Source organism: Leucoraja erinacea, chromosome 4 (assembly GCF_028641065.1).
Source record: "Leucoraja erinacea ecotype New England chromosome 4, Leri_hhj_1, whole genome shotgun sequence".
Taxonomy (NCBI): Eukaryota; Metazoa; Chordata; class Chondrichthyes; order Rajiformes; family Rajidae; genus Leucoraja; species Leucoraja erinaceus.
The window spans coordinates 9,310,808-9,334,312 of record NC_073380.1 but is presented as its reverse complement, the minus strand read 5'-3'; the positions used below and the strand labels follow the sequence as shown (position 1 = coordinate 9,334,312).

At 42.8% G+C, this 23,505-nt stretch overlaps 1 protein-coding gene across 3 annotated transcripts in view; it reads left to right on the top strand.

Moving 5' to 3' along the window:
• The window catches only part of cnbd1 (cyclic nucleotide binding domain containing 1), a 119,251-nt gene that overhangs the window by 48,063 nt on the left and 47,683 nt on the right, over positions 1-23,505 (top strand). For all 3 annotated transcript variants that reach the window (XM_055633641.1, XM_055633642.1, XM_055633640.1), the window contains 2 exons: positions 9,459-9,604; positions 12,996-13,114. In XM_055633641.1, the coding sequence (XP_055489616.1) occupies positions 9,459-9,604; positions 12,996-13,114 (265 nt within the window). The remainder of the gene's footprint in view (positions 1-9,458; positions 9,605-12,995; positions 13,115-23,505) is intronic.

Genomic DNA, 23,505 nt, shown 5'->3' with positions numbered 1-23,505 from the left:
TTGTCTGCAGAATAAGACAGCTCACAATAAAACTAACACTGTATTTTTGCCACTGGAGCAAGGATGTATGTATGCATTCTGACTTACTGATGAAACTATGATGACAATTACTTGATTGGACACAAGCAAATGTTAAGAGGCAATAATAACACATAGCAAAATTAATTGCCTCTTGGAAATTTACAGGGTAATAAATGAATGTATGCAAAGACCTATTACAGGTATAATCTTGTCTAACTTTAAATAATGTTTTGGTATTGAAATGGTTCAGATTCAGATTCAGATTCAGAAAACTTTATTGTCTGTCGTAACAGAAAATCTTCTGTTGACAAGAGTGAACCATTATATGATATGTATTTTAAAGGGTTTTTGATAAAGGGGTGGCTAATAAACTCTCAGCACATGTATGATAAAACTCTGGGATTAGATTAGCAGCTATAGTATTTTTGAACAAACATAATGGGAATAGAAAGCATGGAGGACAATTGTATGGTTACTTTTCAAACTAGAGAGAAGCACGTGAATATGTTCAGTATTAGGGAAAAGGTTCCTTTTGAAATAAGTTAGGCCATAATTTCAAACTTTGCAGGTGTACAGAACTTTGAAATGCAACAAGCCATCGGAAGATTGTAGCAGATATTGGGTAAAGTCAGTCACAATGGGAAGGGTTATGACATTTAAAGCAAGGGTGTTTCAAAAGCTGAATTTAAAATAAATCAGGAATTCCGGAAATACACAGCTGGTCAGGCAGCATTCTCAGAGTTTACGTTTTTCCAGGTTTTTGTTTTATCTTCATCTATCATCAACATGTGCAATATTTTGCTTTATTTTAATTTTTCAAGAAAACTTCGCTCTCTGTATCATTAATTTAGTATTAAATGTTCTCTGTACTATGAATTTTTTTTAAATTGAAATATTAACTTTTTTACTTGAGATGCCTGATCTGCTGAGTGTTTCTGGCATTTTCTGTCTTTATTATTTGTGATTAAACTATAATCGGTCATGCTAACATGGATATTTGAGAGGAGGAGGTACAGCCATAAAGATAAGAACATTTTACTAAGCACGAACAAGGTGCTGAGTTCCTCTAGTAAGGAAATAAGAATGGCATTTGCACTCTTAGCTTGTTTCTGTACAATTCACAGCTTACAGCATTAATATGTCCAATTCCTGGAAAATTCACAACAGTTACAGACCAATTGAATGCAAAGACTTCTCTGTCCAAATTAATGTAGATTCATTGAAAGAGACCTTAACAAATGGCAAATTGAGAGCACAAGACAGGAACTTGTCCATGATTCAGCGTTCACAAATGTGTTAGAACAAATGGAAAGACGATTAGTACACATTATGCTGCCATGGAAAAGCAGCCATCGTAATCAAAGATTTGGAACAATCCTGGTCGTTCTTTCTTCTCCCTGTGATTGTCGGGCAAAAGGTACTGAAGCTCGAAAGCGCACACCACCAGACTCAGAAAATGCTCCTTCCCCTCTGTTATCAGGCTTTTGAACAGTCCTTCCATAACCTAAGGTACTGTCCGATTCAGCTTCCCCCATTGCGGACACTGGACTTTGTCTCTGGAACTGTTGCTCTACAATGTCCGGGAACATTACCATCTGGTTTGGGAATTGCTCTGCCAAGGACAAGAAGGCTCTGCAGAGAGTAGTGCGTTCGGCCGAATGCACTATGGGAACTTCACTCACCCTCCTGCAGGAACTATACAACAGGAGGTGCAACTCCAGAGCAAACAAAATCATGGGAGACCCCTTCCACCCCTGCAACGGACTGTTCCAGCTGCTACGGTCAGGCAAACGCCTCCGTTGCCATGCGGTGAGAACGGAGAGGTTGAGAAGGAGTTTCTTCCCAGAGGCAATTCGGACTGTAAACGCCTATCTCACCAGGGACTAACTCTACAGAACGTTTTTCCTTCCACTATTTATTATGTAAAAGAATATGTGTGTTATGATTGTATTTATAATTTGTTTGGTTGTTTTGTTGTTTGTCTTTTGCACAAAAATCCGCGAGCATTGCCACTTTCATTTCACTGCACATCTCGTATGTGTATGTGACAAATAAACTTGACTTGACTTGACTTGACAATGCTGAGAACTATATTCTGTACTCTGTATCTACATCTACCCTTTTGCTCTACCAATGTACTTGAGCTTGACATGATTGTATTTGTATGGAATATTATCTGATAGGATAGCATGCAAAATAAAACTTTTCACTGTATCTCAGTATATGTGGCAATAATAAACCTAAACACAAACCTAAACTCACTTCTCCCTAGAGGATGTGTTTTTGATCCTCTTTTATTTGCAAAGTTTCCAGCATAGAACTGCACTGAAAGATCCCAGTGTGGCTTTTTTATCGGCCTGTTATACATATTGTTACCCAGACAATTGATAACTTTTGACTTTTTCACATCATGGCAGACTTGTGGAAGGCAACCAAGGGAGCTTAGCAGAAGGCTCACTTCAGTCATGATTTATAGACTGAAAAGTTCCAATTTATAAAAACAAACAAAATGATTTACAGGAGCATCCCGGTGTTTTAGATTAGATGTTGGGTATATGGGGCAAATTCCATGAGGATGGCACTGTAGAAGCCCAGAGTGGAGGCATGTAATGTGAAAAATGATTAGAAAATTAGGCTATGTGAATAAATGCTGCCAACTACAAACCGTGCCAACCATTAAACTTCTAAAGCAATCACTCAGGGTGCAGAGAAAACGTCTAGGTGTAAGTTTGTTCAGCTTGCAACTACATCGCTGGCTTGAGAATTAAGATTGAAGATAATTGTTCCCATTGTTTGGTACTGATCTGGAGTCTGGAGACATAAAAAATAGGTTCCTACTAGACGAGAGCATTGGTTGTGAGAGATTGTTCTGTATGATCTCTTCTGCTGCCTCTGTCAAGAACTATACCTCAAAGGCAGAGAGGTGTTTATCCAGTTTATTGCTTACAATATAATTCTAAATACAGAACAAATTACAAATACAATAAAACTGCACTGAGAAAATAGTGAGAAAGAGCAGGCTATAAGAAAGCACTCATGCCAGCAATAATTGCAGTGCAGTGGTTCATTGCTATTAGGCTTAACGGAGAAAGCCAATGGGTTCACATAGGATAGGTGCATTTTAACTGTTAATGTTAGTCTTGGAAAAATTAATCTCTATGTATGTAGTGACTATCACAAAGAGTGCATTGGACAATCTCCATGTGGATGAATAATGGAGGGACTTAAGCAGTGTCTATCCAAGAAGCACAAACAACTTTCCTAAAGAAATAAATCAAGGCAACCAGGGAAAATGATCCACTTTAACAACCTTTGAAACATGGAGCAATGGTGAAATTTTCTATATGTATCTGTAATACAGGATGTGTTATTCTTGTACATGCTTAATTTGGAATGGACATATTTAATAATAGCAACTAGGCCATCTATGTTAGATTCCTATTGATCAATTATAACTCTGACTTCAACGCCATAACCCTGGTCAAGCTCACCTCGAAACTCCTGGTCCTGGGAGTCGCCACCCCCTTGAGTCTCAAACCCCCAGACTACAATCAGTGAGGATAGATGATAACACCTCCGCCATGACAATTGTCATCACTGGTGCCCCGCAAGCATACACTTTCACTCCCCTTTTATACTCCCATACTGTACAGCCAGATTCGGCCCTAACTCCATATACGAGTTTACAGATGACACCACTGTGGTGGGCTGGATCTTGAACAATTTCAAAACTGGAATACAGGAAGAAGATAGAGAGCTAAGTAACATGGTTTCAGAACCCCAATCTCTCCTTTAATGTCAGCAAGAGGAAGGAGCTAGTTATCGACATCAGGAAGCATGATGAAATACGTATACGCCCCAATCAGCATCAATAGTGCTGAAATGGAAATGGTTGAGTGCTTAAAGTTTGTTGGCATTAACATTATCAATGATCTGCCGTGGACCAACCACATTGAAACAACGGCCATGGAGGCACATCAACACCTCTACTTCCTGAGGAGACTGAGGAAATTCAGCATGTCTCCAATGGCACTTACAAACTTCTACAGATGCACCACAGAAAGTAGACTGTCAGATTGCATCATAGACTGGTTTGGGAACAGCTCTTCCCAAGACTGGAAGAAATTGCAGAGAGTTGTGAATGTAGCCCAGTTCATTACACAGATCAGACTCACCATGGTTGATTCCACTAGTACGTCACACTGCCTTGGAAAGCAGCCAACATAATCAAAGACTTTTCCCACCCTGGACATTCCTCTTTTTCCGAGTTCCTATCGTGTACAAGATACAAAAGCTTGAAAACGTGCACCACCAACTCGGGAATGGCTTCTTCCCCTGTCGAAAAGGCAGCTGAGGAAGCACAATCTGCCACAGGCAATGATGGTCCAATTCTACACGGCCATCGTAGAGTCTGTTCTCACCTTCTCCATCATGGTCTGGTTTGGCTCAGCCACCAAGCACAACACCTGGAGAATGCAGCGAATCGTCCGATCAGCAGAGAAGGTTATTGGCTACAACCTTCCCTCCATTGATGAACTGTACACTGCAAGGGCCAGGAAGCGAGCGGGCATGATCATCTCTGACCCCTCTCACCCTGGCCACAATCTCTTTGAATCACTTCCCTCTGGAAGGCGACACCGGACTGTCAAAGCTGCCACAGCCAGACATAAAAACAGTTGTTATCCACGAGTTGTTGCTCTACTCAACAGCCAAAAATCGTCTGAAGAAGGGTTTCGGCCCGAAACGTTGCCTATTTCCTTCGCTCCATAGATGCTGCTGCACCCGCTGAGTTTCTCCAGCTTTTCTGTGTAGCCAAAAATCTGTAGCCTCCCTTTGATCTGGTATTTTGTTGGTTCACATGCTTGATCAATGGTGTTTTATCATTAATGTTTTATTATTATTATTAATGTTTAGTGTTTTCTGAGTCATTCGTAACTGTCACTGTATGTCATGTTTATCTTGTGGGCGGAGCACCAAGGCAAATTCCTTGTATGTGAATACTTGGCCAATAAACTTACTTACTTAATCAGGCTTCTGAATGAACCTTCCATAAGTCTCTTCCAGTGACAAAATCTATATCCGATTCCCCTCTACCTCATTGAAGACATTAGACCATCTCTGGAACTGGTGTGCTATAATGGTGAGCACTATATCCTGCACTCTGTATCTTTGCCTTTGCTCTGCCTTTTGTACTTGAATTTAGCTTGATTTATGCATAATTTTATCCGATTGAATAGAATGCAAAACAGATCGTTTCTCTGTACATGTGACAATTATAAACATAAACATAAGTGTTTTTAACATACATCGGCATCAGACTTGCTGAATTCCGCGAGGATTTAAGGGTCTCTTTACTGAGATATGCCACATGGTCCATCCACAATTCCAAACATGGAACAGAGTGAGGTTTGTTTTGGCAGTGGCTGGCAAGGCCAAGCTGGCCATCAGGATTTCGCATTAGGCTGGTTGCTAGCTGGAGCTGGGGATAAGTACAATAAACTGCAGCGCAGTGGCACAGGTGGTGTAACCGCTACCTCATAGCACCAGAGACCCGGGGTCGATCCTGACTTCGGGTGGTCTCTGTGTGCACATTCTCCCTGACTCTATGTGTTTCTTCTAGATGCTCCAGTTTCCTCCCATATCCCCAAAATGCGTGGGTTTATAGGCTTAATTGGCCTCTGTAAATTGCCCATAGTGTGTAGGGAGTAGATGACAAAAGTGGGATCAAAACTAGAACTAGCATGAACAGGTGATCGATGGTTCGTGCTGCATCTCTAAATATCATAGTTTGACAGATTATTTATAGGGGGCGGAACAGATGCTGGTCAAAACAAACTAAATTAATTTCCTTCCCCCATGTTAGAGAACAACAGATGGAGCTAGTATTGTATAAGGCTTTGTGGGAATTGTGTACTTCCCCATGCACCAGAGTACCACATTTTATAATGTTTACACTTTTGTGCCATTTGAAGCATTTAGATGAAAACTCAAAACTGTATCTCAACTGGAAACAATTCCGCATCATGTAAGTCAGTGCTGGATATCCTTCATCCCTTTAATCAGCGGCATTCTGGCATGTCATCGGCATTGGAAACAACATAATAAATGAAATGCTTGCTCTTGGATGATGAAGCTACCTGCTAGCCATTCGCCTCTTGACTTTGCTGCATATAACCCACACTCGCATGGGTAATGGCTGTAACAAATATTCATGCTGCCGTCAGCAATCTGGCAGGAAAGAACATTGGCATGCCTAAGATAGACACAAAAATCTGGAGTAACTCGGGCCAGGCAGCATCTCTGGAGAGAAGGAATGGGTGATGATTCGGGTCGAGACCCTTCTTCAGACTAGTCTGGGAAAAGGGAAACGAGAGATATAGACTATGTTGCAGAGAGATAAAGAACAATGAATAAAATATATGCAAATAAGTAACGATGGTAAAGGAAACATAGAAACATAGAAATTAGGTGCAGGAGTAGGCCATTCGGCTCTTCGAGCCTGCACCGCCATTCAATATGATCATGGCTGATCATCCAACTCAGTATCCCGTACCTGCCTTCTCTCCATACCCCCTGATCCCCTTAGCCACAAGGACCACATCTAACTCCCTCTTAAATATAGCCAATGAACTGGCCTCAACTACCCTCTGTGGCAGAGAGTTCCAGAGATTCACCACTCTCTGTGTGAAAAAAGTTCTTCTCATCTCGGTTTTAAAGGATTTCCCCCCCTTATCCTTAAGCTGTGACCCCTTGTCCTGGACTTCCCCAACATCGGGAACAATCTTCCTGCATCTAGCCTGTCCAACCCCTTAAAGAATTTTGTAAGTTTCTATAAGATCCCCTCTCAATCTCCTAAATTCTAGAGAGTATAAACCAAGTCTATCCAGGCCATTGTTAGCTGTTTGTTGGGTGAAAACCATAAGCTGGTGCGACTTCTGTGGGGGAGGGATAGAGAGAGAGAATGCCGGAGTTATGGAGGCGCAGGCAAGCGCAGAGAAAGCACACGTGGCTGTGGTAGCTAGTTTGGGTTAAAACGTGGTAGTAGAATTGGAGAGCAGGAGGAATCACAGAGGGGGAGCAGCAAGTGAGGATGTTGTCAGACTCTCAAAGTTATAATTTAGCTAAGACATAGTGAAGCAGCCCTACAGTACCCAGCTGAGCATATCTCAGAATTTGTGATGTTGTGTACCACAGAAACCTGCACTCATAATTGCCCAAACCTTGCTCTTGGATATAAAGGATGCATTTGTCCAGCAGAAGGAAAAGAATGGGAGCCATTTCCTGACTGATCAGTCCATGACTGACTCTTTTGTGATACAAGTGTCCTTCTATCACAGAGGTGTTGAGCAACTCCATTACCAAACATATATACTAAACCACTGGTAAATGTATCCTCAATTCCCCATTCATCATACCATTCCTCCTTTGGTGATTGTTAAAGCATCCACTAGATGACAATGCCAGAAAATCAGATTTATACATCAAGCCATTACAAATGCCAAATGGTAATTCAATAATACTCCATTTGTGGCTTTTACAAAATTGCTAACTTTTTGTGGAGGACTCTGCAGGCCCTCTCTAGATAACAATGCCAAAAAAGCTGGAAAATCAGCGGGTGCAGCATTATGGAGCGAAGGAAATCAAGGGCCGAAACCCTTACAACTGATCGGGGACGGCCAAAAAGGTAAAAGGAGGAGGAGCCCGAAGGCTGGGGGGTGGGAGGCACATAGGAAGGGGAGGAGACTCAAGGATTTGGGAGAATTCGATTTTCATACCCCCGGGATGCAAAAACGAATATTGCTGTTCCTCCACCGGTTTGCTCGCTGTGGAGGACTCAGGACAGAGAGGTCGGAGCCTCTCAGCTTGGTTAGCGGACCGACGGAGGAGTTGAATAGCTTTGTGTCTAGCGGAATCTAATTCAGACATGACTTTACCAAAATACGATAACTGGGTTTCAGCATGACATTTTGGTAGAGTGGCAATGGTAGAGTCATAGAGTCATGGAAACAGGCCCCTTGGCTCAACTTGCCCAGCCCGACCAAGATGCCAATATACACTTGTCCCACCTGGCTACATTTGGCTCATATCCTTCTAAACATTGTCTGAAAGGGCATGCAACCTGTAGGACACCTTACTGGGTTGAGCAGTGCTATTCGTAAAATGATTTCCTGGGCACCTGAGATGCTGCTGAACCTCTCGCAATGTCTGGATGTTCATAAGTTCTCAGAGCAGAATTAGGCCTTTCAGCTCATCAAGTCTACTCCATTCAATCATGGCTGATTTATCACTCCCTCTCAACCCCATTCTCCTGCCTTCTGCCCATGACCCTTGACACCCTTATTAATCAATTTTGTCCTTGAAAATATCCATTGATTTGGCCTTCACAGCCGTCTGTGTAATGAATTCCACAGATTCACCACTAATGACTAATGAAATTCCTCCTCATCTCCTTTCTAAAGGTACGTCCTTTTATTCTGCAGCCATAGCCTCTGGTCCTAGACTCTCCCACTAGTGGAAACATCCTCTCCACATTCACTCTATCCAAGCCTTTCACTATTCGGTAAGTTTCAATGAGGTCCCGCCTCATCCTTCTAAATTCCAGCGAGTACAGGTTGAATGCTGTCAAATGCTCATCATACGTTAACCCAATCATTCCTGGGATCATTCTCGTAAACCTCCTCTGGACCCTCTCCAACTCCAGCACATCCTTCCTCAGATATGGATAATGTCTGTACCCCTCTGGATATAGGACACCCCTCCTCTTTGTGTCTTTCACCAAAGCTTCTGAAATATTTGGAGTCCTGTCTGTTCCATGTGGTGCAACATCTACGAAGGTCTTAACGAGACTTCCAAACTTGCTGCAGTTCCAGTATTGCCCCTTCCAAATCAGTGACAATCATAAAATTGATCCCACGTGGGCAGGTGGAGCTAGTGTAGATGACGCATCTTGGTTGGCATAGACAGGTTGGGCTGAAGGGCCTATATCTGTGCAGTACGACTATGACTCTACAGATGTGCTAAGAGTCAACTCAACATTGGATGAATTTGGTGCATTGTTTACTTTAGCAAATTGTGATTCCAACATTTTCTTTGCGGGGTTATCCTCTAAATTTTGCCTCTAAATTTACCATAATACATGTGCTTATTATTGAAATCTGAAGAACTGTTGATTTCTGAAAACAATAACTTGGGTTAAAGATAAATCTCAAGGAAATAAAAGCAGTCTGAGCCTATATTCATTGCAATTTATTAGAGATATTTGTACAATTGATAGAAGAAAATGTGTTTAACCATGTGTGTGACAGGAGTACAAATGCATGTTAAGATTCTCGTAGTAATCTATGAAAATAAACAAAGGAGATAAAGCAAGAATGCTATTGATTTGTTATGTCAGACGTCAGATTACTTTCTTCTCAAATGCTTTTCAATTTTTTTAGTCCTTATTACAGAACGCGCTCAGAGCGTCTGATTACATATAAAATACTGGGGCTATTTCCAGCAATCAATAAACGGTTTGCAGACGAAGAGCTGAAAGACCTCAGTGCAAAGATAATCATGGAATCATGGGAGAAAAGTTGCATAGGTATTGCTTTTGTACATTGCTTGTATTTTGATAAGATATATTATTTATGTATTGACCGTTTTTATCTGTTGAGATTTTGTTCTTTATATTGAAGTAAGTATAAATGTAAGTGGTTTAAATAATTCAAGATTTCAGTCACCTACTGTTTTTATGACTAGTTCAAGTTCAAGTGAGTTTATTGTCATGTGTCCCTGATAGGACAATGAAATTCTTGCTTTGCTTCAGCACACATAACATAGTAGGCATTTACTACAAAATAGATCAGTGTGTCCAAATACCATTATATAAATATATACACACATGAATAAATAAACTGATAAAGTGCAAATAACAGAAAATGGGTTATTAATGATCAGAGTTTTGTCCAAGCCAGGTTTAATAGCTTGATGGCTGTGGGGAAGTAGCTATTCCTGAACCTGGTCGTTGCAGTCTTCAGGCTCCTGTACCTTCTACCTGAAGGTAGCAGGGAGATGAGTGTGTGGCCAGGATGGTGTGGGTCTTTGATGATACTGCCAGCCTTTTTGAGGCAGCGACTGTGATAAATCCCCTCGATGGAAGGAAGGTCAGAGCCAATGATGGACTGTTTACTACTTTTTGTAGTCTTTTCCTCTCCAGGGCGCTCAAGTTGCCAAACCAAGCCACGATGCAACCGGTCAGCATGCTCTCTACTGTGCACCTGTAGAAGATAGAGAGAGTCCTCCTTGATAAACCGACTCTCTGTAATCTTCTCAGGAAGTAGAGGCGCTGATGTGCTTTCTTGATAATTGCATTAGTGTTCTCGGACCAGGAAAGATCTTCAGAGATGTGCACGCCCAGGAATTTGAAGCTCTTGACCTTTTCAACCATCGACCCGTTGATATAAACGGGACTGTGGGTCCCCATCCTACTCCTTCTAAAGTCCACAATCAGTTCCTTGGTTTTGCTGGTGTTGAGGGCCAGATTAGTGTGCTGGCACCATATGGACAGTTGGTCGATCTCTCTTCTATACTCTGACTCATCCCCATCAGTGATACGTCCCACAACAGTGGTGTCATCAGCGAACTTGATGATGGAGTTCGCACTGTGATTGGCTATGCAGTCATGGGTATAGAGTGAGTACAGCAGGGGGCTGAGCACGCAGCCTTGAGGTGCTCCCGTGCTGATTGTTATCGAGGCTGACACATTTCCACCAATACGAACTAATGCCATTGGCCACCAGATAATATAACATGAATAACAAAACAGGGATAAGTGAGCAAATTCAATGTCAGTAACCTTATGCATAAATATAGGAATTGATTATTTTCCCTTTTTAAAAAAATAGAAGATACTATAAGTTCACTGAAGAATCTGCTGAAAGTATCCTCACATGTCAGCCATCCAAACGCTATGATACTTCAGAATTAAAGGACATTCTTTTAGGAATGAGATTTTAGTCAGAGGGTGGTGACATTTCTTTAGTCAGAGGGTGGTGAATCTGTGGAATCCTTTGCCACAGGTCGCTGTGGAGGCCGTCAGTGGATATGTTAAAGGCAGAGATAGATAGATTCTTGATTAGCACAGGTGTTAGAGGTTATGGGGAGCAGGCAGGAGAATGGGGTTAGGAGGGAGAATTAGACAGCCATGATTGAATGGCAATTTAGACTTGATGGGCTTAATGGCCTAATTATACTCCTATTCCTTATGACCAAATTACCTTATTGTACTCCTTCAAAGTAGACATTGACGTGGTGTTGGAGCTTATCTGAAGAAGGGTCTCAACCCGAAATGTCACCATTTCCTTTTCTCCAGAGATGCTGCCTGACCTGCTGAGCTACTCCAATATTTTGTGTCTACACAGCCTCATTCATCTGCTTGAATCTTTGACATAAATTGGAACGGGACCTTATTGCAGACAGAGCCGTTGCACACAGCTTTGCTGCCCAGTACACTCGACATTTCATGATATATGACCCTCTGCCTTTGGCAGCCAGGAACATCTGCAATATAGCCTTCCGTGGCAGAAGTAGCATGCACTATAGAATTGGACAGATTTTTCTCCCATATGTTTGAAACTTTAAGTAATTGCTTGTGTTGATTATTTCCTTGTCATTGCAGGCCAGCACTAACAGCATTGCAAACACCTGCATTTCTGCACTTGTGCCCAGTAATTCATCAACTAAAGGCCCCACCTTTAATCTATCACCTGAAGTATGTTTGGTGCTAGTATCTGACCAGCAAACCCATTAGTTGCTGGTGCTCATTTTGTTCAAATCTATCAAAAGATAACATGCCATACATTCATCCCAACTTAAGATAACATTGATCCTGCATGCTGTTCTGAGTTCTAAATTTGCTCCATTTATATCAAGAGCTTCACTCTTACCAAAGTAAATAATTTGTGAGCATTATACATTTATCACACTTTTCAAAGCTGTTCCTCCAGTTATGGATGCTCTGTGTGCTACTAAGTTGTGCTAAACTACATCACAACTGATTACCATACTATTTGACCAGCCTGTTGTGTGAATTGGTGATTGTATTATTTGGTTTGGTGTTTAAAGTACAGTGAAACCTTCTTCCAAAAATATTCACCAATTTATCATTAGTGTTTCAACAATGTGGCAGATTCCAAGCGAATAACATAAGCGTATAAGCAATCATTTTACAAAGTAGCGACATAATGGGGCTGCTGTTAGAACTGCTGCCTCACATAGCCAGAGACCTGGGTTTGATCCTGACCTCATGTGCTGTCTGTGTGGAGTTTGCACATTACCCCTGTGACCGTGTGGGTTTCCGCAGGGTGCACCTGTTTCACCCACATCCCAAGATGCGCGAGTTTGGATATTAATTGGCCTCTCAAATTGCTCCTACTATGTAGGGAGTGGATGAAAGTATGAAGGGGTTATCGATTGTTGACATGGCTCAGTGGGCTGAAAGGTCTGTTTCCATGCTGTTTCTCTAAACATAACAAAATAAGGAGAGAAACCCTTGAACTTCCCCAGGACCTCTCGAATGCAATGAGCATAAGTGTAACCGTAGGCTTATTAGTTGCCTGAGTGACGAATAAGAATTTGTGGTTGGAACTTTGCATATTCCAATCAACAACAGTTATACGAGCGGCCATTTTTTTGTGAGTTTTCTTGGTACTAGCATGGGAATCTTCTGGGATTTTATTAGATAAGTGAAAAGAAGCATAACATTTCAGTGCCCAGTAGGAATGCGGTTCAAAGCCATGATTTTGAGCTCTGAAGATTTTGTACAATTTTTTATCAGGGAATATTTCCTTGTTAATTCTGTTAGACTCTTGCCATAGTTATATTTGAGATATTTGGGTTCTTTCTCACTTTTCTCTGCCAATTCATCTGGTCAAGTTTAGAAAAAAATATAGTTTTCTTTTAAAACAAAATCACTTCTATTTTTTTTTTTACAGTTTTTGGATACCAGTCATTCTATTTAATCCTAAGAGGATGTGCTAAGCCATATTCGTTGCTTGGTGAACCATTGAGGCCTATCCATCCCCCTCCTTGGCTCGATCCAACACTGAGTATGGTAAGAAAAATCTATATTGTATTAGACTAAGTGGGACCCGTTGTGACCCATGTTCACACGGGAGCGCTGGTCCCCAACGCAATATTCCACCTCCAATATTGGAGGCCAGTGGGGGGAGGGGGGGGGGGCTTTCTGGAGCGCTATTATGGGTGTTGTGGGCTGAAGGGACTGGTTTCCAGAGGGCTAGTACGGACATTGTGGGCCAAATGGATTCTTGGGGTGGCAGCTCAGTCACTCCAGCCTGATGTGCTGGCAGCTCACTCACAGCTGGTGGGCTGGCAGTTGGCTCATGGCTATTCCTTGAAATTCCATTTCAAGCAGAGCGCAAGGCCACCAAATTCAAATGCTATTTCCTACCATTTCAAGCAGGGTGCAAGGCCACCAAATTCAAGTGCAGTTTCATGCCACCAAACAGGGTGCAAGGCCACCAAATTCAAGTTTCATACCACTTTAAGCAGGGTGCAAGACAACCAAATTCAAGTGCAGTTTCATACCATTTCAAGCAGGGTGCAAGGCCACCAAATTCAAATGCAGTTTCATACCATTTCAGACAGGGTGCAGTGCCACCAAATTCAAATGCAGTTTCGTACCATTTCATGCAGGGTGCAAGGCCACCAAGTTGTCAAGTTTAGACATTTAATCATTTGCTGTGCTTTATTTCAAACCAACCATTTGCTGTGCTTTATTTCAAACCGACCACCACCAACCATTTGCTGTGCTTTATTTCAAACCAACCACATTTTCATTTTCAAACCACATTAAGGGCACTCAAGGACAGTAAAACCACACTCACAGTTTAGTAGACATGTGTTCAGTGTTAGTCACAGCTCAGGCTGAGAGACGTGACCCTCTCGCTCGCCCATCTTGCAGAGACTGATCGAGGCACTCAACACTTCCGGGTTTTATAGTCCCTCCAGAAGGGGCGTGGCCTTCTGGAGAGAGAATCTCAACATTTTTAAAACACTAATAACTCTTTTATTTTTAATCGATGGGAAAAATCATCTTGTCCTGCACAACGGAGGGGGACTCTGAGTAAGATGGCCAAAAATCACAGCCGTAAGTGGCAGCGTTTTCTAAAAGCAATATACAGAACAACAGGAAATGGTCAAGATCAGACTTTTAGTAATATAGATTTTGAGAAACGGAAGACATAGGTTTAAGGTGAAGGGGGAAAAATGTAACAGGAATCTGAGGGGTAACTTTTTCACACAAAATACAGTGGGCGTATGGAACAAGCTGCCAAAGGAGGTAGTTGAGGCAGGGACGATCCCAACGTTTAAGAAACAATTTGACAGGTACATGGATAGGTCATGTTTGGAGGGATATGAGCTAAATGCAGGCAGATGGAACTAGTGTAGATGGGACATGTTGGTTGGTGTGGGTAAATTGGACCGATGGGCCTGTTTCCATGCTGTATGACTCCTTTGCTCTATATACTTTATCCAACTAAAATCCAACAATGCAAGACATTATACATTTTGTCAAAGACACAAGAAAATTGAATGCAAAGAAAAGCTTGATTTGTTTTATGGGTTTTGTCGATTCTGCAGCTGTTTATAAAATTTAATTCACTGCATGTGTGTTGGATTACTGAAGGCTGGGGTCTGTGTTCCCTTCGTGCCAACTTGCTCACATTATATTGAAAAGGGGTTCACGGATTTTTTTAACAAAAAGTCGGTACACTGTCTAGTTTCAGGAAAAGTGAGCAGTTTGCCAGCGCGGGTTCCATTCTGCTAAGGAATTCAATGTATTCGGAGAGGAGGTACTGAAGAACATTTACCAGTGTATGCTGAACTTCAGACAGACTCCACACCATTTCCATACTGGCAGATGTGCTGAGGCTCATCTTGCTCAAATCTGCCTGAATTTGGAGAACTTATTTGATGTTGCCACAGAATAAAAGTTGAATATACCTATAAGGATCATGTAATAAAAAGGAACTGCAGATGCCGGTTTATACCAATGACAGACACAAAATGTAGGAGTAACTCTGCGGGTTGAGACACTTCTTTGGTCTGAAAAAGTGTTCCGACCCGAAACGTCACCTATCTCATACTTGCCAACTACTTTGATTTTATCGTATTTGTTCCGATTTTTAAGTTAAAAAAAGTGTAAAAAATCAGAACAGTACGATTTTGAAATGAGGGGAAAAAACGACCAATTGACCGCTGTCTCCAAGGGGATTGCGTCCAATCACCGACCAGCATCCCATAAAATTCCCGTCCGACCGGCCGGTGTCTCCAAGGGCATTGAGTCCAATCACATAATGCTCTGGTCACTTGGCGGCCAATCAGCCGCTGTCTCCGAGGGGCTTTGCGGCCAATCCCTTATTGAAGCAGAAGATGGCTGCCTCCAACACTTTGTCTCCGTTGTTTGCACGCAGTGCTAGGCAAAGAGGCATTTCCGGTGTAGGTGTGTGTGTGTGTGTGTATGTATGAGGGGGGGGGGAGGGGAGAGAGAAAGGGGGGGAGGCAGGGAGAGAGGGGGGGGGGGAAGGAGAGAAGGAGGGGAAGGGCGAGGAGGGGGGGCAGGTTACAAATACTTGAAAGCACATACCACCAGATTCTGGTGCAGCTTCTTCCCCTCAGCTATCAGACTTCTGAAGAGTCCTTTTTTAAGCTGGGATACAGTCCCGATTTTGCAACCTTCCCTATTGCAGACATTGTGTTTAAGAAAGAACTGCAGATGCTGGAAAAAATCAAAGGTAGACAAAAATGCTGGAGAAACTCAGCGGGTGAGGCAGCATCTATGGAGAGAAGGAATAGACGACATTCCTACTCTTGAGTTCCTTCACCAGAGTTACTCCTACATTTTGTGTACCTTGGGTATGCAGACTTTGGTCTTTTTCACTGGAACTATTATTGTATTATACTACTATCTATATTACTAAAACTCTGTTCTTGACCGGTTTTGGCCTTCTGTGCTGCGATTTCCGAGAGAATGCCGCCACCCATGGCCATCATTTTTGGCCACCTTGCTCAGAGCCCCCCTTCGCCGCATGTGTGCTGAGGATTTTTCCCATCGATGAAAAATGACAGAGATATTAATGTTTTTACAAAATTCTCCATTCTCTGCTGTCCCCTGCTGGCGGCAGGGGGGAGGGACTATAAGACCAGGAAGTGGTGTGCCTCACAGTCTCTTCAAGATGGAGGAAGGCAGAGGGTCACGTTTCTCTGAGCTGTGAATAACACTGAACACATGTCTACTCAAATGTAAGTGTCCTTAGTGGTTCTAAAACGCTTGCAGAATGTGTCTATTGGTTCTAAAATGTTTGCAAAAAGTGTCTATTGGTTCTAAAATGTTTGCAAAAAGTGTCTCTTTTTGTTCTACAATGCTTGCAGAATGTGTCTTTTTTGGTTCTAAAATGTTTTTTAGGTTCTCCCCCCCTTTCCTTCCCTCTCCCCCCCCCCTTCCTCTCCCCCCCCTTTCCTCTCTACCCCCTCTCCTCTCCCCCTTCTCCTCTCTTCCCCCTCCCTCTCCCTCCCCTCCCTCTCCCCTCTCTCCTCTCCCCCTCTCCTCTCTCCCCCTCTTTTCTCCCCCCCTCCCCCCTTCCATCCCCTCACCACCATTCGTCCCCTAAAACCCCCCTCCCCTCCACACACCCCCCCTAGCCCCTTCCCTCCACCCTCCCTGCTCCCCCTCCCCTCTCAGCACATCCTCTCTCTCCCCCCCTCTTTCCCCTCTCTCCCCCCATTTCCCCTCTCTCCCCCTCTCTCCCCCTCTTTTCCCCTCTGTTCCCCTCTCTCCCCCTCTTTCCCCCTCGCCCCCCTCTTTCCCCTCGTTTCCCCCCTCTCCCTCTCCCCCATTTCCCTCTCCCCCTCTCTCTCCCCCTCTCTCTCTCCCCCTCTCTCTCCCCCCCTCTCTCCACCCCGCGCTCCCCCTCGCCCTCTCCTCCTCCCCTTCCCCCCCCCCCTCCCATCCATACCCTCCCCCCACCCTCGCTCCCTCCCCTAAACCCCCTCCCCCTCCATACCCCCTACCCTCTTCCCCCCCACCCTACCCCCCTGCCTCCCCGTCCCTGCTCCCCACCTCTCCCCCTCACCCCCCTCTCAGCACCCCCTCTCTCTCCACCCTCACTTTCACCCTCTCTCCTCCCCTCCTCCCCCACCTTTCCCACCTTTCCCACCCTCCCTCTTCTCCTCTCCACCCCCCCTCTCCCTCTTGCTCCTCTCTCTGTGTCTCTGTCTCTGCCCCTTCTCTCTCTGCCCCTCACTCTCTACCCCCCCCCCCCCCCCCCCTCCCCTCTCTAGGTGTGACTGCAAGTTGGGGGCTATGTGCCAGTAGATAGGGTGTTTATGGGGTAAAAGGAGCAAATTAATAATATTAATATAATATCAAGGAGGGTAATTAGCGTGAGTGCGGGGGGGTGGGGGTATAGTTAGTGTGTGTGACGCTGCGTGCCGCCCCCCCCCCCCCCACACAACCGCACGTTGGGGGAACAGACCCAACGGGTCTGCACTTGGTCTAGTCTAGAATCTATATTCTACACTCTGGATTTTTTCTCTCTGCTCCACCTGTTGTACATGTATTTTGCTTGATTGTATTCAAGTACAATATTATCAGATTTGATTGAATAGCACACAAAGGTTTTTCACTGTATCTTGGTACACATGACAATAATGAACCTAAACCTAACCTTCTGCACACGTCAAGCAATGTGATCAGTATGCCATTGGGTCCAAGTACCATGGTGTCTATTGCAGTAGAACACAAAAGTGATGGAAACAAAGAAACATAGAAAATAGGTGCAGGAGTAGGCCATTCTTCCCTTCGAGCCAGCACCGCCATTCTATGTGATCATGGCTGATCAACCAAAATCAGTACCCCGTTCCTGCTTTCTCGCCATATCCCTTGATTCCTTTAGCCCTATGATCTATATCTAACTCTCTCTTGAATACATCTGAGTAACAACAGCAGAATAGGCAGTATCTCTGGAGGTCATGGATAGGTGACGTTTCGGGTTGGGACCCTTCTTCAGCTGCCTCTCCATATCCTCCAGAGTTTCTACCTGACCCGCTGAGTTACTCCAGCACTGTCTTCTACGCAAAATTCCAGCATCTGCAGTCCTTGTGTCTGTCTACTGTGGTACCCTGACAGCCAATGCCAAAAGGGTAAAGCTAGGATTCCAGTTGAACACCATTTACAACATTCTAACACGGTGAAATATCATTCGGAGGCATTGAAAAACTATTCAAACTGAAGTAGTAATTAATATGAATGAATGAATGAATACTTTATTGTCACCTGTGACAAGTCACAGTGAGATTCTTTGCTTGCATACCCAAGGTATGCAAATAGTTGCCACATAAAGGGCGCTTACATAGTTACAAGTATTCCAGCGCCAGGTCCCCCTTTGTTCTCCTCCCTCCCCCTCCCTCTCGATGGTCCCCCCACACTGGGTCCTCCATTGTTCTTCCCCCTCCCTCATAGCAGCCCCCCAATGCCGGGTCCTCCATTGTTCCTTCCCCCAGCGGAACCTTCGATGGACACCCACGTGGTCCATCACCGTCTGTCAGTCGGCGTCCTCATCGACCGCCGCACCGAACTCACCACTATCACCATCGGGTCCTCTCCGTACGCCTCCGTGGCCCTGACCCAAGCCCCAGCTGCGGGCTCCGATCCGCGAGACTCCAGCGTCGGCTTCTCCACGGCATGCCGGGAGGTGTCTGCCACCGCAGTCTGCCGGGAGGCGTCATAAAAGGAACCATTAAAATAAATACCATGAAAATTAAATTTAGATGATTAAATCACACGAAACATTACAAGGTAATTAAAAAGACTAAATTAGAATCATGGTTTCTTCTAAGCCTGATTTACAGACATACAATCGGCATTAAGTTAATGGAGTTTCAAGTGCAATGCCAGGTCTTAACATAGGATCCAGTTGGCAATTCCTCACAATCTTACAGGATTGGCTCTGCTACTAGACTCCATGGGGTGATTGAGCAGTGGAACAGGCTGACAGATTCAACTCCCAAATCTGTAGTTAATTTTGGATTCATTACATATTTGCATAAGTCTCCAACTTATTTCAGTTTAAGTCGCTGAACACCTGTTCCAAAAGGAACCAATGGCCAGAAGCTGCATAATTTGACCCCAAATTCAGAGCAAGCAACATCTGTTAAATGCTCAAGAATGCAATATACTGCCCTGGGGAAAAATGAGATATTATAGTTGAGAAATTAGATCATGTACTGCTGATTTTTCACTGCCACGTAGGTCATGTAAGCATTAATTTCTAGGTAAAATATTGCCAATCATGACATTATTAATTTGCACACTTATAGTTTGCAATCCGCTTTAGGAGGCTTGACCTTGTCCCAGTGACATCACTATTCTTACAATGCCCATTTTGACCCAAATAAGCATTTTTTGGGGGAATTCAAAGCTCCACACTATATGTAATTAAAGAAAACTGGGGCGGCCACGTGGTACAGTGGTGCAGGGGTAGGGACCTGGGTTCGATCCTAACCAAGAGTAGGTGGTGTCTGTACCGCATTTGTATGTTTGCTTGTGACCGCATGGGTTTTTGCCAGGTGTTCTGGTTTCCTCCCACAAAGATGTGCAGGTTTTGTAGGTTAATTTGCTTCTGTAAATTGTTCCTAGTGTGCAGAATAGAACTAGTGTACAGGTGATTGCTGGTCAATGCAAAATCGGTGGCCCGAATAGCCCATTTCCACTCGATATCTCTAAACTATGAACTAAAACTAAACTAAACTAACATTTACAATGCAGAAGGAAGTGGGGAGAATTGATAAGGTGAATGCACGGAGTAGAGGAATCAAGTAGCAGAGGACATAGGTTTAGGATGAGAGAGGAAAGATAGGACCTTGAAGGGCAACTTTTCCATTCAGAGGGTGGTGGATATATAGAATGAGCTGCCAGAGGAGGTAGTTGAAGCAGGTACTTTAAACCCATTTAAAAGACTTGTGGATAGGTACATGGTTATGAAAACTTTAGAGTGATATGGGCCACACGCTGGCAAATAGGACTAGCATAGCCTGGCGTATTCTACCCAATATTGCTGTATCTATGATCAGAAGACTGGTGATTTTGGCTTGGGAAAATATGTTAGTGTTGATTGCTCTGGCATTGGTTTGATTATCCTTTGGAAAATGTTACATCTATATAATTAAAAGTGTCATCTTGACCACTTCTTGTCTGCGCTGTATATTAATTTAAGAAAAAACGCTACAATATATTGCTATGATTTTTGGCCATCTTACTCACTGTCCTCCTCCAGAGCAGGATGAAAAATAAAAAAGTTATGAGTGTTTAAAAAACCATGAGATCCTCTCGCCTGTCCATCACCATGCTGAAGGTAACGCCCCTTCCGGGGGGGGGGGGGGGGGGGGGGGGGGGGGGGGGGGGGGGGGGGGGGGGGGGGGGGAGTTCTATAAAATGCAATGTTTGGCCTGCCCTGTGCTTGAAACTGCAATGGCATTGGAAATGAAATGAAAATGAAATGAGTTGTTTGGCCTGCCCTGTGCTTGAAACTGCAAGGGTAATGGAAAAGAAATGAAAATCCAATGAGCTGTTTGGCCTGTCCTGTGCTTGAAACTTCAATGGCAATGGAAATGAAATGAAAATCCAATGAGCTGTTTGGCCTGCCCTCTGCTTGAAACTGCAATGGCAATGGAAGTGAAATGAAAATGCAATGAGCTGTTCGGCCTACTCTGTGCTTGAAACAGCAATGGCAATGGAATTGAAATTAAAATGCAATGAGCTGTTCGGCCTGCCCTGTGCTTGAAACGGCAAGGGCAATGGAAATGAAATGAAAATGCAATGTGCTGTTTGGCTTGGCCTGCCCTGTGCTTGAAACTGCAATGGAAATGGAAATTCCAAAACTAGAATTGATGGAACAAGAGGAACTGGGAGCACAAATTACATCTAAGGAAATAGAAGACACAATAAACACATTAAAGAATGGAAAAACACCAGGACCAGATGGATTCAGTAATCAATTTTATAAAAGTTTTTACGACATAGTTACACCACGTTTACAGAAAATGTATGGATATGGTTTTAAACAACAAATCCTACCTGAAACTCTAGCAGAATCATCGATTACATTAATACTTAAAAAAGATAAAGACATAGAAGAACCAGGTTCATACAGAGCTATTGCATTGTTAAATACGGATCAAAAAATATTAGCGAAAACACTAGCTAGAAGACTAAGTAAATATGTTAGTAAATTAATAAATGTGGATCAAACGGGATTCATACCCAAGAGCCACTCATTTAATAACCTGAGACGTCTGCTTAACATAATGCATTCACACAAACCTCAAGAACAAGAGTTATCAATCATTTCATTGGACGCAGAAAAAAGCATTTGATCAAGTAGAATGGGATTATATGAATAAAGTATTGCAAAAATTTCAAATGGGAGAGAGCTTCATCGCATGGATAAAATTATTATATAACAAACCTACGGCTAGAATATTAACTAGTAATATACTATCTACGGAATTCCAATTATCAAGGGGCAATAGACAAGGATGTTCATTGTCACCGCTGTTATTTACTCTGGTAATTGAACCTTTAGCTGAAAGAATCAGAACACAACCAGATATATACAGTTATAATACAAAATATTCAAATAACATAATATCTTTATATGCAGACGATGTACTGCTGTACATCACAAAACCCCAAATTAGTATACCAAACATACTAAATCTAATTGAGGACTTTGGATCTTTCTCAGAATACAGAATAAATTGGAACAAAAGTGAAATTATGGTGATAAAACCAAAAGACGCAACACATCTCTTAAAATTCCCCTTTAAAATAGCCACAGAAAAATTTAAATATTTGGGAATTGAAATTACTAGAAATTATCATGCTATGTTTAATGCCAATTATAGTCCCTTACTTAAGAAACTAAATACTCTAATCAAATTCTGGAAAACGCTCCCGATGTCTTTAATAGGTCGAATAAATGCCATAAAAATGATCTTTCTACCACAAATCCTATATCTATTTCAATCAATCCCTATATACCTTCCAAAAAAGTTTTTCAAAAAACTGGACTCAGACATTACAAATTTTATATGGGACTATAAATCCCACAGAATACAAAGAACACATCTGAGCAAACCCAAAGAGCTGGGTGGTCTAGCACTCCCTAACTTTATGTACTATAATTGGGCAGTAAATATTAAAAATATGATTCACCTGCTGGTGGACTGGATTGTAATGGAGAGAGAGGACTGCTCTCCGTGCAATATAGGAGCGACTCTCCTCTCACCAATTAATCTGAATAACAAAAATTACAATAAAAATCCAATTATGCATAGCACAATTAGAACTTGGAAACAAATAAAACAGAATCTAAAATTAAGAAATCCATCTCTTTTATCGCCAATAGTCAATAACCCATCGTTTAAACCCTCTACTATAGATAAATCATTTACACAATGGGAAAAAATAGGAAACAAAACGCTCGAAGACTTGTATGAATTTGGAAAATTACTATCATTTCAACAATTCCAACTGAAATATAATTTGAGAAATAATCAATATTTTAAATATCTTCAAATGTGTGACTATCTGAAATAATACACAAAAGACTATCATAATATGCCTCCAGACTTACTGGACGAAGCAATGAAGACAAAGGCCGAATCAGCAAACCTAATATCATACTTATATAACACTATTTTAAATATAGAAATACCTACAACTGACGGTATTAGAAGAGACTGGGTACAAGAACTAGCTATAAAAATTTCAAAAGAGAGCTGGGATAAACACTTACTATATGTGCATGAATGTTCGATCAACGTAAGACACTTTAATTCAATTAAAAACATTACACAGACTATCTATCTATATTACTAAAAGTCTGTTCTTGACCGGTTTTGGCCATCTGTGCTGCGATTTCCAAGAGAATGCCGCCACCTACGGCCGTCATTTTTGGCCACCTTGCTCAAAGCCCTCCTCCGCCGTATGTGTGCCGAGGACTTTTCCCGTCGATGAAAAATGCCAGAGATATTAATGTTTTTACAAAATTCCCCATTCTCTCTGCTGCCCCTGCTGGCGGCAGGGGGAGGGACTATAAAACCAGGAAGTGGTGTGCCTCACAGTCTCTTCAAGATGGAGGAAGGCAGAGGGTCACGTTTCTCTGAGCTGTGAATAACACTGAACACATGTCCACTCAAATGTAAGTGTCCTTAGTGGTTCTAAAACGCTTGCAGAATGTGTCTATTGGTTCTAAAATGTTTGCAAAAAGTGGCTATTGGTTCTACAATGCTTGCAGAATGTGTCTTTTTTGTCTCTAAAATGTTTTTTTAGGTTCTACCCCCCTTTTCTCTCTCCTACCCCTTCCTCTCCCCCCCCCCCTCTCTCTCCCCCCCCCCCTCTCTCCTCCCCCCCCTCTCCTC